General features: G+C 38.3%; 1 protein-coding gene across 3 annotated transcripts in view; it reads left to right on the forward strand.

Annotated features, from left to right (window-relative positions):
• Nucleotides 1-18869, forward strand: part of nell2a (neural EGFL like 2a) — a 442132-nt gene that overhangs the window by 362379 nt on the left and 60884 nt on the right. For all 3 annotated transcript variants that reach the window (XM_062035926.1, XM_062035927.1, XM_062035925.1), the window contains one exon: nucleotides 2837-2977. In XM_062035926.1, the coding sequence (XP_061891910.1) occupies nucleotides 2837-2977 (141 nt within the window). The remainder of the gene's footprint in view (nucleotides 1-2836; nucleotides 2978-18869) is intronic.

The following is an 18869-nucleotide window of genomic DNA, read 5'->3' on the forward strand; positions in this document are numbered from 1 at the left end:
GGATCTAACATAATAGTGAGAGTCCAGTCCATAGTGGATCTAAAATAATAGTGAGAGTCCAGTCCATAGTGGTGCCAGCTAGGAGACCATCCTGAGCGGAGACGGGTCCCCCCCCCCCCCTTCCACACGGGAGAGGGGGGCAGAGCAGAAAATAAAATAAATGGCAGATCAACTGGTCTAAAAGGGGAGTCTATTTAAAGGCTAGAGTATACAAATGAGTTTTAAGATGGGACTTAAATGCTTCTACTGAGGTAGCATCTCTAACTGTTACCGGGAGGGCATTCCAGCATTGCAAAAAGTCAGTGTTCAAAAACAAGCAACAAAAATGAGGGGTATTTTATTTGAACTTAGCAAAATTATCTGCCAATAGAACAAGAAAATTTGGCTTGTCAAGAGTTTCCAAAACAAGTAAAATTAGCTAACCTCAATGAACCCCAAAATACCTTAAAATAAGTATATTCTCACTAACAACAAGTGCACTTTTCTTGGTAAAAAAAAAAGAGACCTTTTTGCTCAATATGTTGAAAAACATTCTTAAATGAAGTAAATGCTAGTGCCATTATCTTGACATAATGATATGCGCTCGGCATTACATTTCTTGAAACCAGCAAACTTATACTAAAACTAATTTATTGTTCTTAATGGAAAGGCAACAAGTTTCCTAGCCGCTCAGGCAAATCATATTGTCATATTATCAATAACATGACATCATCGCGCCAAGTGCGTGCTCTTTCAGTTAATTAGTGCGGCCCCCAGCCAAATTGTTTTTAATTGTAATTTTGAGGAATTTATCTGAATGTGCATGAACTATTTCTGTTCAAAATTGTTTGAAATGTCAAATGTTTAAATATTAACTGTCAGTTTACTGTACTGTGCCAACTGTACTACTATATGAGTATGTATGTTCTATTGTTTCATTGAAAATAAAACAGCAAAGTCCATTTGGCTGTCATCTGTTTTAATTATGAGACAAAATTGTGTCAAAGTCATGATTTTTTTTTCATGCTTGAAATAAGAAAGTATTACTTCAAAAAAGTAGTTTTATACTTGTGAGTGTTGATGACACAGCTTTGCAACAGTTGATATTCTAGTTTCAAGCATGTTTTACTCAATATAGGTCAGGGGTCGGCAACCTTTACCACTCAAAGAGCCATTTTGGCAAGTTTCACAAATTAAAGAAAGTAATGGGAGCCACAAAAAAAATTTTAAAATGAAAAACACCGCATACAAAGCTTAAATGCCTTGTGCTATGTTAACCAGGGGTCTCCGACACACGCACCGGCACGCACTTTAATGTGGAAATTTGATGTTAGTGCAGCCCGCGAGTTTTGAATGAATGGCGCTTGATAGCGTCATTCTTGCCAACCCTCTCATCTTTCCCGGGAGACTCCAGAATATCAGAGCGTGATGACACTGCATTTGTCGTCCTCTACAATCTGCCCTAACAGTGTACCTGCTCGACCACATGTAGAATGCAATTTCAGCTTGCTCATGTAAGTGACAGCAAGGCGTACTACCTCAGCAGCCACACATCTTACACTGACGGTACCAATACCCAGAATCCCATGCAGCCCTAACTCTTCCGCTCAACCAACGCACGGAGAGGGGGGGGGGGGGGGTGTTGGTGTGTGGGGGGATTTGGTGGTAGCGGGGGTGTATAATGTAGACCGGAAGAGTTAGGGCTGCATGGGATTCTGGGTAATGGTTGTGTTGTGTTTATGTTGTGTTACGGTGGGATGTTCTCCAGAAATGTGTTTTTCATTCTTTTTTGGTGTGGGTTCACAGTGTGGCGCATATTTGTAACGTAACAATGTTAAAGTTGTTTGATACGGCTACCGTCAGTGTAAGCTGTGTGGCTGATGAGTAAGTATGCTTTGCTGTCTCCTGTGAGTAAGTAATAACAACATGCAACATGTGGCGGGACTGGCACGCTGTATGTAAATGCTATAGAGGACAATTACTCGGGGGGGTCGAAATGTATGTAGCTGAGCCGCATCAGAGTGGTCAAGGAGCCGCATGCGGCTCCGGACCCGCTGTGTTGCCGACCCCTGATATAGGTCATCAAATCTCAGCAACAAGCTGTAATATCTTACTGAGATCTTTTAGGACCAAAACACTTAAAACAAGTAAAACACTCTAACATAAAATCTGCTTAGTGAGAAGAATTATCTTATCAGACAGAAAATAAGCAAATATCACCCTTATTTGAGATATTTAATCTTACTTAGATTTCAGTTTTTGCAGTGAGAGTACTGGAGCCCCAATAGAAAACGCTCTATAGCCCGCAGACTTTTTTTGGGCTCTGGGAATCACTAATAAGCCGGAGTTCTTTGAACGCAGATTTCTTGCCGGGACATATGGTACAATACAATCGGCAAGTAATATTGTTGATATCATATTGCACTACCCTATTAAAAAGCGTGTACAAGCTCACAAAAGAGGGATGAATGATGTGGCGAGCGAGAAAAGAAGCAGGAATGTGGGAGTGGCATCCAAGTGGAAGTGGGAAGAGTCAAGGACGTATCTAAATAGATCTTTGTAGAAACAATGTAGAAAGCAGTTGTGTGCCACAGCACAGACACACAGTTGAGCAGCACCTTGGCCTAAGTGTGTGTTGATTGATTCATCATATTCAACCCATTTGAAACCATTCGTCCATCTGTGAAGAAGCACTGCCGCTGTGTGTGACCAATAAGAGGAGTTTGACTCAAACCTGCTTTCCAACTGTCCATGCTGAAAGCCAGAATGGAGCTCAGTAAGCGGCTCCATGCAAAGAACATGATTGAAAAACAACATTTCCTTCTCGTCACCTCAACCTTCTCCTCGTCCTCCGCAGACATCGACGAGTGTGCCGACGGCTTTGTGGAGTGTGACAGTAAATCCACTTGTGTCAACTTGCCCGGGTGGTACCACTGCGAGTGCCGCGAAGGCTACCATGACAACGGCTTGTTTTCTGCCAATGGAGAGTCGTGTGTAGGTGAGTGGGACTTTTCTTCTGCTGTCCTTACTTGCACTGAGACACCATCACACTGTCCTCCTCACCTAAATACATACCGATTCAGTTGGATGTGTTTATTTTCATTCATGTACTTCCATTTTTTGTTGTTTTGTGTGTCTAAAATAAATTAAAAAAAGAAGATCTACTGCAAAAATGCTCCTTAGCGATTCTGTATACACAAACCCCGTTTCCATATGAGTTGGGAAATTGTGTTAGATGTAAATATAAACGGAATACAATGATTTGCAAATCCTTTTCAACCCATATTCAATTGAATGCACTACAAAGACAACATATTTGATGTTCAAACTCATAAACTTTTTATTTTTTTGCAAATAATAATTCACTTAGAATTTCATGGCTGCAACACGTGCCAAAGTAGTTGGGAAAGGGCATGTTCACCACCGTGTTACATCACCTTTTCTTTTAACAACTCTCAATAAAAGATTGGGAACTGAGGAAACTAATTGTTGAAGCTTTGAAAGTGGAATTCTTTCCCATTCTTGTTTTATGTAGAGCTTCAGTCGTTCAACAGTCCGGGGTCTCCGCTGTCGTATTTTACGCTTCATAATGCGCCGCACATTTTCGATGGGAGACAGGTCTGGACTGCAGGCGGGCCAGGAAAGTACCCGCACTTTTTTTTTACGAAGCCACGCTGTTGTAACACGTGCTGAATGTGCCTTGGCATTGTCTTGCTGAAATAAGCAGGGGCGTCCATGAAAAAGACGGCGCTTAGATGGCAGCATATGTTGTTCCAAAACCTGTATGTACCTTTCAGCATTAATGGTGCCTTCACAGATGTGTAAGTTACCCATGTCTTGGGCACTAATACACCCCCATACCATCACAGATGCTGGCTTTTCAACTTTGCGTCGATAACAGTCTGGATGGTTCTTTTCCCCTTTAGTCCGGATGACACGATGTCGAATATTTCCAAAAACTATTTGAAATGTGGACTCGTCAGACCACAGAACACTTTTCCACTTTGCATGAGTCCATCTTAGATGATCTCGGGCCCAGAGAAGCCGGCGGCGTTTCTGGATGTTGTTGATAAATGGCTTTCGCTTTGCATAGTAGAGCTTTAACTTGCACTTACAGATGTAGCGACCAACTGTATTTAGTGACAGTGGTTTTTCTGAAGTGTTCCTGAGCCCATGTGGTGATATCCTTTAGAGATTGATGTCGATTTTTGATACAGTGCCGTCTGAGGGATCGAAGGTCACGGTCGTTCAATGTTGGTTTCCGGCCATGCCGCTTACGTGGAGTGATTTCTCCAGATTCTCTGAACCTTTTGATGATATTATGGACCGTAGATGTTGAAATCCCTAAATGTCTTGCAATTTCACTTTGAGAAACGTTGTTCTTAAACTGTTTGACTATTTGCTCACACAGTTGTGGACAAAGGGGTGTACCTCGCCCCATCCTTTCTTGTGAAAGACTGAGCATTTTTTGGGAAGCTGTTTCTATACCCAATCATGGCACCCACCTGTTCCCAATTAGCCTGCACACCTGTGGGATGTTCCAAATAAGTGTTTGATGAGCCTTCCTCAACTTTATCAGTATTTATTGCCACCTTTCCCAACTTCTTTGTCACCTGTTGCTGGCATCAAATTCTAAAGTTAATGATTATTTGCAAAAAAAAAAAAAAAAGTTTATCAGTTTGAACATCAAATATGTTGTCTTTGTAGTATATTCAACTGAATATGGGTTGAAAATTATTTGCAAATCATTATATTCCGTTTATATTTACATCTAACACAATTTCCCAACTCATATGGAAACAGGGTTTGTACAAACGTAGATAGATAGTTTAGTTTAGTTTATTATTTCTTCGGTCAATGGTCAACAAAATAAACAAACCGTTTTACATTAACAAACAGTTGTACATTCATAAATTGAAAATGTTGCCGACCGAAAGGATTTAGGCTGAAGTTGAACACTTATTGCGCCTAACCCTATAAACAATGTCAAATACAAGATGAGCTTCCAAAAATTATGAAATTTCCTTTTCACAACATATTATAAATACACATTGTACACAACATAAACACTGTTCAATTATATTCACAGTAAAGACATGTGAAATATCCTTGTACACGTGTTAAACCTTTGCACCAATTTTATACTATATACAAACAATTATACTTCCATTATTATTTATATATCACATTTAGTTTGTAATTAACATTGATCATAGTATTAACTACTGTGTTGATTCAAGAGTGATATATTTTTTCAAGACATTGGTCTTAAAGTTTTTTTAAAATGTGTGAATAGAACTGGAACATTTTGAGGAATCATCCAAGGTGTTCCACAGTTGAACCCCCCTGACAGAAACACATCTACTTTTTAAGCTCGTTCTTATGTTTGCTTTCTGAGAGACAGCTGAACCTCTGAGGTCATAGGGACTCTCCCTAGGTTTGAACCTCTCCTGTAGACACCGAGGCAGCATGTGGTTATGAGCTTTGTACGTCACAATAGCAGTGTTGAGGTCAACCAGATCGTGCAGTGTTAATGTTTTTAATTTAATAGACAGAGCATTGGTATGGTCATGATAATCCGCATAATTTACAATTCTAATCGCTTTCTTTTGAAGTAAGAACATAGAGTTGATGTTTGATTTGTAATTGTTACCCCCGATTTTAACACAATAATTAAGATATGCGAGTACGAAAGAATTATATAACATGTTAAGAGCCTTTTTATTTACAGAGTTTTTAATTTTATGTAACATAGCAATAATGTTTGCCATCTTTGTCTTGAGTATATTTATGTACAGTTTCCAATTTAATTTATCATCTATATAGATTCCCAAAAATGTTGTTGAATACACCCTTTCTATCTCCATATCATCAATTCTCACTGTATGTTATTTTTCCTATTTCCAAAAATTATATATTTTGTTTTATTTAGGTTGATTGATAGTTTATTGGCATCAAACCATTGCTTTAGTATGTGGAGTTCACTCTCTAAAGCAGAGGTGGGCAATTAATTTTTACCGGGGGCCGCATGAGCAACCCGAGCACTGCTGGAGGGCCACATCGACAATATTTCAATAGTATTTTTGATATACCGTAAGATAAATAATAATAATAATAATAATAATAATTAATAATAATAATTTCATTTAACCTAACTTAACTTTATACAAAATCAGATTGCTTTTGATGGTTTTATTTTTAACACTGTCTTACACAACACTTCCTGATGTATAATACAATGCAAAAATGTCCATTCTGCACAGGGTTAATTTCTGTCACTTTATCCTGCATCCTCTTTAAAAGTCCCAACATTTTACCCCATCAGATTTGGACAACCATCTGTTGGCACACCTGCCAGGTTGTCCCATTTTAGTCCTAACATGTCCAAACACGCATTTACCTATGTGAACAAGTCATTATCTGTGATTGTCCCTTTAATTGACTGCATGGCTGCCAGCTACTCCGTGATTTGAAAGTCTGCAGTTATCCCACGTAAGAAGATGAGCAGCTGGGCGATGTCACGTACATCGCAGCTCTCATCCAAAGCCAGCGAAAATAAGTCAAATTCAAAGTTTCCAGCGATGGTCTCAACCCGCCTCGTTACAGTGCGTCGGGAGAGTGACACATTCTCAAATGCGCCCCTCTTCTCTGGGCATATCAGCGCAACAGAGTCCAATAAGCACTGCTTAATAAACTCTCCGTCAGAAAACGCCTTACTTTTTCTGGCGATTTTGTGAGAAATGACGAAACTTGTCCTGACGGCTGCATCTCTGGAGGTGTGAAATTTGGCAAAAAGTCCTTGTTGGGTTTGCAGTTTTACCATCAACGCATCAGCCTCTCTTGCGTGCTCTTCATCGGACAGATTACGGTATTTTTCCTCGTGCTTCGTCGTGTAGTGGCAATTCAAATGATATTCTTCAAACACAGCAACCTGTGTACCACAAATTAAGCACACAGCTTTACCTTTAATTTATGTAAAGAAATACTTGGCAGTCCATGGTTTGTTGAAAACACGGCATTCGTCATCAACTTTTCTTTTTTTAGCATGAGCTGACATCTTGGGGGTAACTGGGCATCACTTGTCGCTGTGCACCTTCACTCACAGGTTACACACGGACATACGTCCATAAATAACAATTTTCAAAATAAAAGCAGCACAGTCGTATTGCACGCACGACATAGATGTTTTTTAAAATGTATTTTGTAATTTGTGATTGCCGCTGTTCACATTCACCCACAATCACACACGCGCATACGTCCACACGGAAGTAATACAAATAACGCTTTTCAAAACAAAAGCAGCACCGTTGTATTGCACACTCGACATAGATACTTTTTAAAATTTATTTTGTAATTTATGATTGGCCTCACGCGGGCCGGACAGGGACGCACAAAGGGCCGGATGTGGAATGCCCAGGTCTGGTTTAGGCTGAAGTTGAACACTTATTGCGCCTAACCCTATAAACAATGTCAAATACAAGATGAGCTTCCAAAAATTATGAAATTTCCTTTTCACAACATATTATAAATACACATTGTACACAACATAAATACTGTTCAATTATATACACAATAAAGACATGTGAAATATCCTTGTACACATGTTAAACCTTTGCACCAATTATATACGATATACAAACAATTATACTTCCATTATTATTTATATCTCACATTTAGTTTGTAATTAACATTGATCATAGTATTAACTACTGTGTTGATTCAAGAGTGATATATTTTTTCAATACATTGGTCTTAAAGTTTTTTTTAAATGTGTGAATAGAACTGGAACATTTTAAGGAATCATCCAAGGTGTTCCACAGTTGAACCCCCCTGACAGAAACACATCTACTTTTTAAGCTTGTTCTTATCTTAGCTTTCTGGAAGACAGCTGAACCTCTGAGGTCATAGGGACTCTCCCTAGGTTTGAACCTCTCCTGTAGACACCGAGGCAGCATGTGGTTATGAGCTTTGTACGTCACAATAGCAGTGTTGAGGTCAACCAGATCGTGCAGTTTTAATGTTTTTAATTTAATAAACAGCATTGGTATGGTCATGATAATCCGCATAATTTACAATTCTAATCGCTTTCTTTTGAAGTAAGAACATAGAGTTGATGTTTGATTTGTAATTGTTACCCCAGATTTCAACACAATAATTAAGATATGCGAGTACGAAAGAATTATATAACATGTTAAGAGCCTTTTGATTTACAGAGTTTTTAATTTTATGTAACATAGCAATAATTTTTGCCATCTTTGTCTGGAGTATATTTATGTACAGTTTCCAATTTAATTTATCATCTACAGTATATAAATTCCCAAAAATGTTGTTGAATACACCCTTTCTATCTCCATATCATCAATTCTTATATGACACTGTATGTTATTTTTCCTATTTCCAAAAATTATATATTTTGTTTTATTTAGGTTGATTGATAGTTTATTGGCATCAAACCATTGCTTTAGTATGTGGAGTTCACTCGCTACAGTCTCTAGGAGTTGGCCAAGGTCTTGCCCAGAACAGTACAGACTTGTATCATCAGCAAAGAGAATACAGTTGAGTTTTTTAAAGATTTTACAGATATCATTAATATACAATAAAAACAATTTTGGTCCCAGTACAGAACCTTGGGGCACTCCATGTGTTATAATATTGTTATCTGAATCTACATTGTTCAAATGCACATACTGTTCTCTGCCACCAAGATAACTTTTCAACCAATCATGAGCAAGACCTCTGACACCATACCTCTGCATTTTGTTTAAAAGTAATGATGCTTTACTTACATTACATCTATCTATCTATCTAGATAGATAGATAGATAGATAGATAGATAGATAGATAGATAGATAGATAGATAGATAGATAGATAGATAGATAGATAGATAGTACTTTATTGATTCCTTCAGGAGAGTTCCCTCAGGAAAATTACAATTCCAGCAGCAGTGTACAGAATTGAGATTGTATTTAAAAAGTAAAAAGTAAATCATGGGGGTATAAATGGAAACAAAATGGAAAAATATTACAATAAGAATAAAAATGAAAAGCAACAATGAGAATAAAAATATAACAGTAAAATAAGAATATAACCAGAGAAACTAGGCAGTAGTGACCATGTTATGAAAAAGTATTGTACTGTTATTGTTTTGCATCCCCTGTCATCCTAGTACCCCCCCCCCCTCCCCCCCAGAGAGGAGTTGTACAGTCTAATGGCGTGTGGGACAAAGGAGTTTTTTAGTCTATTAGTCATGAGTCTATTGTTTATTAGTCTATTGTTTCTTCAGCATTGTCTACACTTTATAGTCAGGACTTTGGGAAGGCCATTCTAAAACCTTCAGTCTAGCCTGATTTAGCCATTCCTTTACCTTGGGGTTATTGTCCTGTTGGAACACCCAACTGTGCCCAAGACCGAACCACCGGGCTAATGATTTTAGGTTGTCCTGAAGAATTTGGAGGTAATCCTCCTTTTTCATTATCCCATTTATATGACAGGAGTATTCTGCTGTTTTCAAGCACCTACTGTATTTTCCGGACTATAAAGCGCTCTTAAAATCCTTTTTTTTCTCCCTCAAAGCTCGACAGTGCGCCCTATGACCCGGTGCGCCTAATGTAAGTAATGTGTTTGGTTGAGCTTACCCACCTCGAAGCTATTTGATTTGGTACATGGTGTAATGATAAGTGTGACCAGTAGATGGCAGTCACACATACGAGATACCTGTAGACTGCAATATTTCTCAAGTAAACAACACCAACATTTTAAATGTTCCATTGAAAATATAGAACATTACACACGGCGCTCAAAAATCTATCAATATGTTTTAGTACGACTTTGGTAAGCTATGAAGCCGCACCGCTTGATGGATTGTACTGTGCTTCAACATAGGAGTATTATTATGGTGTGTGTATAAGGTAAGACATATTATCTGGTGTTTTGTTTCGCAATATTATGCAAAAGCAACTTTTCTTAAAAAAAAAAAGGAAAAAGGCATCCACACAACAAACTTATTGTCGCATCTGAAATACAAGATAGATAGATAGATAGATAGTACTTTATTGATTCCTTCAAGACGCAACAACAAGCAAACTGCGGGCTAAAAATCACCTTACTATAGTGGAATCATTTACACAAGTTATGTACCGTATTTTCCGACTATAAGGCTCGCTTAAAATCCTTTTTTTTCCCAAAACTCGACAGTGCGCCTTATAACCCGGTGCGCCTAATGTAAGGAATAAGTTTGGTTGAGCTTACCCCACTCGAATCAATTTTATTTGGTGCATGGTGTAATGATAAGTGTGACCAGTAGATGGCAGTCAAGCATAAGAGATAAATGTAGGCTGCACTGTTTGATGTGCTTCAACATACGAGTGTTATTATGGTGTGTGTATAAGGTAAGACATTATCTGGTGTTTTGTTTCGCAATATTATGCAAAAGCAAGTTTTCTTACCTTCTGGTACCTGCTGATCTGTATTTGGGATCTGCATAAATCCTGAAAAATTGCGCACGTCCGCCTTTGTAGTCTAGTGTGCCATGAGATTCATTCTGGTGTGCCGTGGGAGATTGTCTAATTTCACTTATTTGGGTTAAAAATATTTTTTGCAAACCAGTAATTGTAGTCTGCAAATGATGTGTTGTTGTTGAGTGTCGGTGTAGTCTAGAGCTCGGCAGAGTAAGTAGGTGGCAGCCGGTGCTAATTGCTTTGTAGATGTCGGAAACAGCGGGAGGCATTGTGGAGGTAAAATTGTGTCTAATGCTTAAACCAAAAATAAACAAAAGGTGAGTGCCCCTAAGAAAAGGCTTTGAAGCTTAGGGAAGGCTATGCAGAACGAAACTAAAACTGAACTGGCTACAAAGTAAACAAAAACAGAATGCTGGACGACAGCAAAGACTTACTGTGGAGCAAAGACGGCGTCCACAAAGTACAACCGAACATGACATGACAATCAACAATGTCCCCACAAAGACGGATAAAAACAACTGAAATATTCTTGATTGCTAAAACAAAGTAGATGCTGGAAATATCGCTCAAAGAAAGACATGAAACTGCTAAAGGAAAATACCAAAAAAAGAGAAAAAGCCACCAAAATAGGAGCGCAAGACAAGAACTAAAACACTACAAACAGGAAAACAGCAAACAACTCAAAATAAGTTACGACGTGATGTGACAGGTGGTGACAGTACACCTACTTTGAGACAAGAGCTATATTGATGCATGCTTGGTTATGCTTTAAAGTCATATCCAACAATTGCAATAACAACTTTTTACTGTCAACTGGGTTTCGTTTTTTAATGATTTCTGCTGGCATTGTGCCTCCGGATTTTTTCAACGCAAAAAATGTGCCTTGGCTCAAAAAAGGTTGAAAAACACGGCTGTAGTCGATAAGCTTCTTCTTTTTCCTCTATCTTCTTGTCATGTGACATTCATCCTCCGATGTTGCCATTTCTAATATAAAGTAGTGTAAAGTTCTTACTTATATCTGTCAGTTAACTCGTCATGAAAGCACTAAAACATACCGGTGTAGTGATTTACATTATTCGCCGGTACCGGTACCAAAATATTGGTATTGGGACAACACTAATACATAGATACAGTATATGTACATACATACATACATACACACACACGCAAACACACGAAGAGATCGCCAGACCCGCAGCCATATTCTTTTAACCCAATGTGGCTCAGAGTCAAAAGATTTGGGGACCCCTGCTCTATATGTTAGTAGCTTGCTTCTGGGAGCAAAGCATTATTCAAAGATCCTCAACAGGATTGCTCTGCTATTTTTAAAGACCGACTGCTTGGTTAATATTCAAGCCACCAAATGTAAATGGAATATTTTGGGCGCTTTTAGGATGGTTATTTATCGGATTTTATGGGCGGAATAGTGGCGCTCCCGCTGTAAGCACTGCAAAAACTGATATCTAAGTAAGATTAAATATCTCAAATAAGGGTGATATTTGCTTTTTTTCTGTCTGATAAGATAATTCTTCTCACTAAGCAGATTTTTATGTTAGAGTGTTTTACTCGTTTTAAGTGTTTTGGTCCTAAATGATCTCAGTAAGATATTCCAGCTTGTTGCTGAGATTTGATGACCTATATTGAGTAAAACATGCTTGAAACTAGAACATCAACTGTTGCAAAGCTGTGTCATCAACACTCACAAGTATAAAACTACTTTTTTAAGTAATAATTTCTTATTTCAAGCATGAAAAAAAAATCCTGATTTTGACACAACTGTGTCCATAATTAAAACAGATGACAGCCAAATGGACTTTGCTGTTTTATTTTCAATGAAACAATAGAAAATACGTACTCATATAGTAGTACAGTTGGCACAGTACAGTAAACTGACTATTTAAACATTTGACATGTGACATTTCAAACAATTTTGAACAGAAATAGTTCATGCACATCCAGATAAATTCCTCAAAATTACAATTAAAAAAATGTTGGCCGGGGGCCGGGCTGTATATATACGCACTAATTGACTGAAAGAGCACGCACTTGGCGCGATGATGTCATGTTATGGATGGAAAAATGCATTTTTAGACCATATGATTTGCCTGTGCGGCTAAGAAACTTGTTGCCTTTCCATTAAGAACAATAAATTAGTTTTTAGTATATGTTTGCTGGTTTCAAGAAATGTAATGCCGAGCGCATATCATTATGTCAAGATAATGGCACTAGCGTTTACTTAATTTAAGAATATTTTTCAACATATTGAGCAAAAAGGTCTCTTTTTTTTACCAAGAAAAGTGCACTTGTTATTAGTGAGAATATTGTCATGTCTGTGTTCATGTTTTTGTTTGGCCATGTGCTGTTTTGTTTTTTGGACACTTCCTTAGTTCCTTGTTTCACTTCCTGGTTTTGTTTGTCACCATAGCAACCATTAGTTTCACCTGTTCCACGTTTGGACTCACACACACCTGTCTCACGTTTTCACAGTTAGTCACGCACCTGTTTTCACTTATCATGTCACTATATAGGCTTTTCTGTTTCTGTTGTTCGTCCTGGCGACATCACACATTCATGCCATGTTCACAGTTCCTTGTCACGTTAGTTCTTGTTTCATCCTGCCAAGTAAGTTTTGTTTATTGTTCATAGTTTTGTGCCCACGTGCATGTCTTTTGTTTCATAGTCTAGTTTTCTACTTCCGCCTTTGTGCGCGCCTTTTGTTTTGTCATAGCCAAGTTTGTTACCTCCTCTGTGAGCGCCTTTTGTTTGTACCTTTTGTTTGAGTTAAACGATTAAACATGTCCTCACCTGCACGCCACGTATGGTCCAATTCGTTTGCACCACGGGAGAGTAAACCACGCCAAAGACCAAGTCTTGACAAATATACTTAATTTAAGGTATTTTTGGGTTCATTGAGGTTAGCTAATTTTACTTGTTTTGGAAAGTCTTGACAAGCCAAATTTTCTTGTTCTATTGGCAGATAATTTTGCTTAGTTCAAATAAAGTACCTCTCTTTTTTTTTTTCTTGTTTTTGAACACTGACTTTTTGCAGTGAGCAGACTTTTATTTATGTTTATGTAATATTTAGAATGTTTTTTTGTTTTTGTTTTTTAAATCCATCCGTCGTCATGTCTCTGATTATGATTGTAACTAGAGATGTCCGATAATATCGGACTGCCGATATTATCGGCCGATAAATGCTTTAAAATGTAATATCGGAAATTATCGGTATCGGTTTCAAAAAGTAAAATTTATGACTTTTTAAAACGCCGCTGTGTACACGGACGTAGGGAGAAGTACAGAGCGCCAATAAACCTTAAAGCAACTGCCTTTGCGTGTCGGCCCAATCACATAATATCTACGGCTTTTCACACACACAAGTGAAGGCAAGGCATACTTGGTCAACAGCCATACAGGTCACACTGAGGGTGGACGTACAAACAACTTTAACACTGTTACAAATATGCGCCACACTGTGAACCCACACCAAACAAGAATGACAAATGCATTTCGGGAGAACATCCGCACCGTAACACAACGTAAACACAACAGAACAAATACCCAGAACCCCTTGCAGCACTAACTCTTCCGGGACGCTACAATATACACCCCCCCCCCCGCTACCCCCTACCTCAACCCCGCCCACCTCAACCTCCTCATGCTCTCTCAGGGAGAAATTCCAAGCGGCTGTTTTGAGGCATGTTAAAAAAAATAATGCACTTTGTGACTTCAATAATAAATATGGCAGTGCCATGTTGGCATTTTTTTCCATAACTTCAGTTTATTTATTTTGGAAAACCTTGTTACATTGTTTAATGCATTACAACAAAATTAGGCATAATGTGTTAATTCCATGACTGTATATATCGGTATCGGTTGATATCGGAATCGGTAATTAAGAGTTGGACAGTATCGGAATATCGGATATCGGCAAAAAAGCCATTATCGGACATCTCTAATTGTAACAATGGGCAAAATTCCCCCCAAAAGGTGCAGTTCCCCTTTAAAGACAGCAGAGCGCTCCTGTTATATTGATGATCTTTGAGCAGCACACACATGCACAAAGTCTCGCTCATTTTTTCCGGAAGCATCCACCCCTGCCCCCTTCCAATGCAGCCTGTCTAAAGCGTTGTCGGCTGTCAGCATGCAGGCCTCCATCATTCCAGACTAACATGGAAGGGTTTCCTGTAACAACACCGCGGGCGTCGCTCCACTCGTTGACGCCATCTGGGCTGTCACTCTGAGTGAGCGCCTGAAGAAAAGTGTGTGTAATAAGTGTGTTTGTTAAAGGGAAAAGTTTGAAAGGGAAAACTGTTTTTCTGTAGTTCCACTTTGCAGGTGAAAGTATTGTCTGGACACCTGCCATTAAGCTTCCAGGAAGTGAAAAATGTGAAGATATTGTATTCATCTATGTTTCTGGGAATTGTTTTCCATTCATCCAGAGAAAAAAACACCTGTAAGGTCAGAGGTCATTGGTGTTAGACCCCATATGCCCATATTAGGGTTGTATGGTATACCGGTATTAGTATAGTACCGCGATATTAAAGGCCTACTGAAATGAATTTTTTTTATTTAAACGGGGATAGCAGATCTATTCTATGTGTCATACTTGATCATTTCGCGATATTGCCATATTTTTGCTGAAAGGATTTAGTATAGAACAACGACGATAAAGATTGCAACTTTTGGTATCTGATAAAAAAAAAGGCTTGCCCCTACCGGAAGTAGCGTGACGTAGTCAGTTGAACATATACGCAAAGTTCCCTATTGTTTACAATGATGGCCGCATGAAGTGAGAGAGATTCGGACCGAGAAAGCGACAATTTCCCCATTAATTTGAGCGAGGATGAAAGATTTGTGGATGAGTAAAGTGCAAGTGAAGGACTAGTGGGGAGTTGAAGCTATTCAGATAGGGAAGATGCTGTGAGAGCCGGGGGTGACCTGATATTCAGCTGGGAATGACTACAACAGTAAATAAACACAAGACATATATATACTCTATTAGCCACAACACAACCAGGCTTATATTTAATATGCCACAAATTAATCCTGCATAAAAACACCTGCGTGTTTGTTACGCTAGCTCCTAGCTCCTCTGCTAGCTCCTAGCTCCATAGAACACGCCAATACAATTCAAACACCTGATCAACACACACAATCACTCAGCCCAAAAGACCGTTCACCTAACCCAAGGTTCATAAAGCTTATATATTTTTAAAAAGTTACGTACGTGATGCGCACATACAGTCAAGCTATCAAATTTTTAGCAGCCAAGGCTGCATACTCACGGTACCTGATATTCAGCTGGGAATGACTACAACAGTAAATAAACACAAGACATATATATACTCTATTAGCCACAACACAACCAGGCTTATATTTAATATGCCACAAATTAATCCTGCATAAAAACACCTGCGTGTTTGTTATGCTAGCTCCTAGCTCCTATGCTAGCTCCTAGCTCCATAGAACACGCCAATACAATTCAAACACCTGATCAACACACACAATCACTCAGCCCAAAAGACCGTTCACCTAACCCAAGGTTCATAAAGCTTATATATTTAAAAAAAGTTACGTACATACGCAAAAAAAAGTTGCGCACATACGGTCAAGCGATCAAATGTTTAGAAGCCAAAGCTGCATACTCACAGTAGCACGTCTGCGTCTTTGTCATCCAAATCAAAGTAATCCTGGTAAGAGTCTGTGTTGTCCCAGTTCTCTACAGGCGTCTGTGTATCGAAGTCAAAAGTCCTCCTGGTTAGAGTCTCTGTTATCCGAGTTCTTCCATCTTGACTGCATCTTTTGGGAATGTAAACAAAGAAGCGCCGGCTGTGTACTGTTGTTGCTGACTACGTTCGAAAAATACGTCCATTTCGCACCGACAACTTTCTTCTTTGCTTGCTCAGCTTCCTTCTCCATAATGCAATGAACATGATTGCAACAGATTCACGAACACAGATGTCCAGAATACTGTGGAATTATGAAATGAAAACAGAGCTTTTTCGTATTGGCTTCAATGTGGAAGGCATACCCGTGTTCCCCGGTCTACGTCACGCGCATACGTCATCCTCAGAGGCGTTTCGAACCGGAAGTTTAGCGGCAAATTTAAAATGTCACTTTATAAGTTAACCCGGCCGTATTGGCATGTGTTATAATGTTAAGATTTCATCATTGGTATATAAACTATCAGACTGCGTGGTCGGTAGTAGTGGGTTTCAGTAGGCCTTTAATGAATCATATTCGGTACTATACCGCCTCTGAAAAGTACCAGTCCCCACACCGTAGCTCACCGGCATCAAATTGTAAACAAACGCCATTGGTGGATCTACACCTGACATCTACTGTAATGATACCAAGTACAGGAGCGTATCTAGTCGATACTACTATGATTACGTTGATATTTTTTGGCATCACAACATCTTCTTTCATTTTTTAAAAATTCATATTGTGTTTATAAAGTCAGGAAATATGTCCCTGGACACATGAAGACTTCGAATATAACCAATGTATGATCCTGTAACTACTTGGTATCGGATATCCACATTTGTGGTCACATCCAAGATTAATGTAAAGCATCCAAACAACAGAAGAATAAATTACATTTGAAAAGAAGTGTAGATAGAACATGTTAAAAGAGAAAATGAGCAGATATTAACAGTAAATGAACAAGTAGATTAATAACTCATTTTCTACCACTTGTCCTTGATAATTTTGACAAAATAATAGAATAATAATAAATGATACAATATGTTACTGCATATGTCAGCAGACTAAATTAGGAGTCTTTCTTTGTTTGTTTACTGGCAGCACGGTGGAACAGGGGTTAGTGCATGTGCCTCACAATACGAAGGTCCTGAGTAGTCCTGGGTTCAATCCCGGGCTCTGGATCTTTCTGTGTGGAGTTTGCATGTTCTCCCCGTGACTGCGTGGGTTCCCTCCGGACGCTCCGGCTTCCTCCCACCTCCAAAAACATGCACCTGGGGATAGGTTGATTGGCAACACTAAATTGGCCCTAGTGTGTGAATGTGAGTGTGAATGGATGGATATTGTATTCATCTGTTTTTCTGGGGATTGTTTTCCATTCACCCAGAGAAAAAAAGACCTGTAAGGTCAGAGGTCATTGGTGTTAGACCTCAGATGCCCATATTAGGGTTGTACGGTATACCGGTATTAGTATAGTACAGCGATACTAATTAATCATATTCGGTACTATACTGCCTCTGAAAAGCACCGGTTTTTGGCATCACAACATCTTCTTTCTTTTTTTTAAAATGGATATTATGTTTATAAACTCAGGAAATACGTCCCTGGACACACGAGGACTTTGAATATGACCAATGTATGATCCTGTAACTACTTGGTATCAGATTGATATCCAAATTTGTGGTCACATCCAAAACTAATGTAAAGTATCAAACAACAGAATAATAAATGATTATTACATTTTAACAGAAGTGTAGATTGAACATGTTAAAAGAGAAAGTAAGCAGATATTAACAGTAAATGAACAAGTAGATTAATAATTCATTTTCTACCACTTGTCCTTAATAATTTTGACAAAATAATAGAATAATAAATGACACAATATGTTACTGCATACGTCAGCAGACTAAATTAGGAGTCTTTGTTTGTTTACTTACTACTAAAAGACAAGTTGTCTTGTATGTTCACTATTTTATTTAAGGACTAAATTGCAATAAGAAACATACAATACCGTTCAAAAGTTTGGGGTCACATTGAAATGTCCTTATTTTTGAAGGAAAAGCACTGTACTTTTCAATGAAGATAACTTTAAACTAGTCTTAACTTTAAAGAAATACACTCTATACATTACTAATGTGGTAAATGACTATTCTAGCTGCAAATGTCTGGTTTTTGGTGCAATATATTCATAGGTGTATAGAGGCCCATTTCCAGCAACTATCACTCCAGTGTTCTAATGGTACAATGTGTTTGCTCATTGGCTTAGAAGGCTAATTGATTATTAGAAAACCCTTGTGCAATCATGTTCACACATCTGAAAACAGTTTAGCTCGTTACAGAAGCTACAAAACTGACCTTCCTTTGAGCAGATTGAGTTTCTGGAGCATCACATTTGTGGGGTCAATTAAACACTCAAAATGGCCAGAAAAAGAGAACTTTCATCTGAAACTCGACAGTCTATTCTTGTTCTTAGAAATGAAGGCTATTCCACAAAATTGTTTGGGTGACCCCAAACTTTTAAACGGTAGTGTATGTTTAATGTACCCTAAGTTTTTTTGTTAAAATAAACCCAATAATGCAATTTTTTGTGGTGGCCTTTATTTAGAAAAGTACCGATAAGTACCAAAAAGTATAGAAATAATTATTATTATATTGGTATCGGGACAACACTAATAGTCCAGGTAAGTTTGGATATCTTTTTTCCGTTAAAACATTAAATCATCATTAAA

The sequence above is a fragment of the Entelurus aequoreus genome, linkage group LG24, assembly GCF_033978785.1.
Source record: "Entelurus aequoreus isolate RoL-2023_Sb linkage group LG24, RoL_Eaeq_v1.1, whole genome shotgun sequence".
Classification (NCBI taxonomy): domain Eukaryota; kingdom Metazoa; phylum Chordata; class Actinopteri; order Syngnathiformes; family Syngnathidae; genus Entelurus; species Entelurus aequoreus.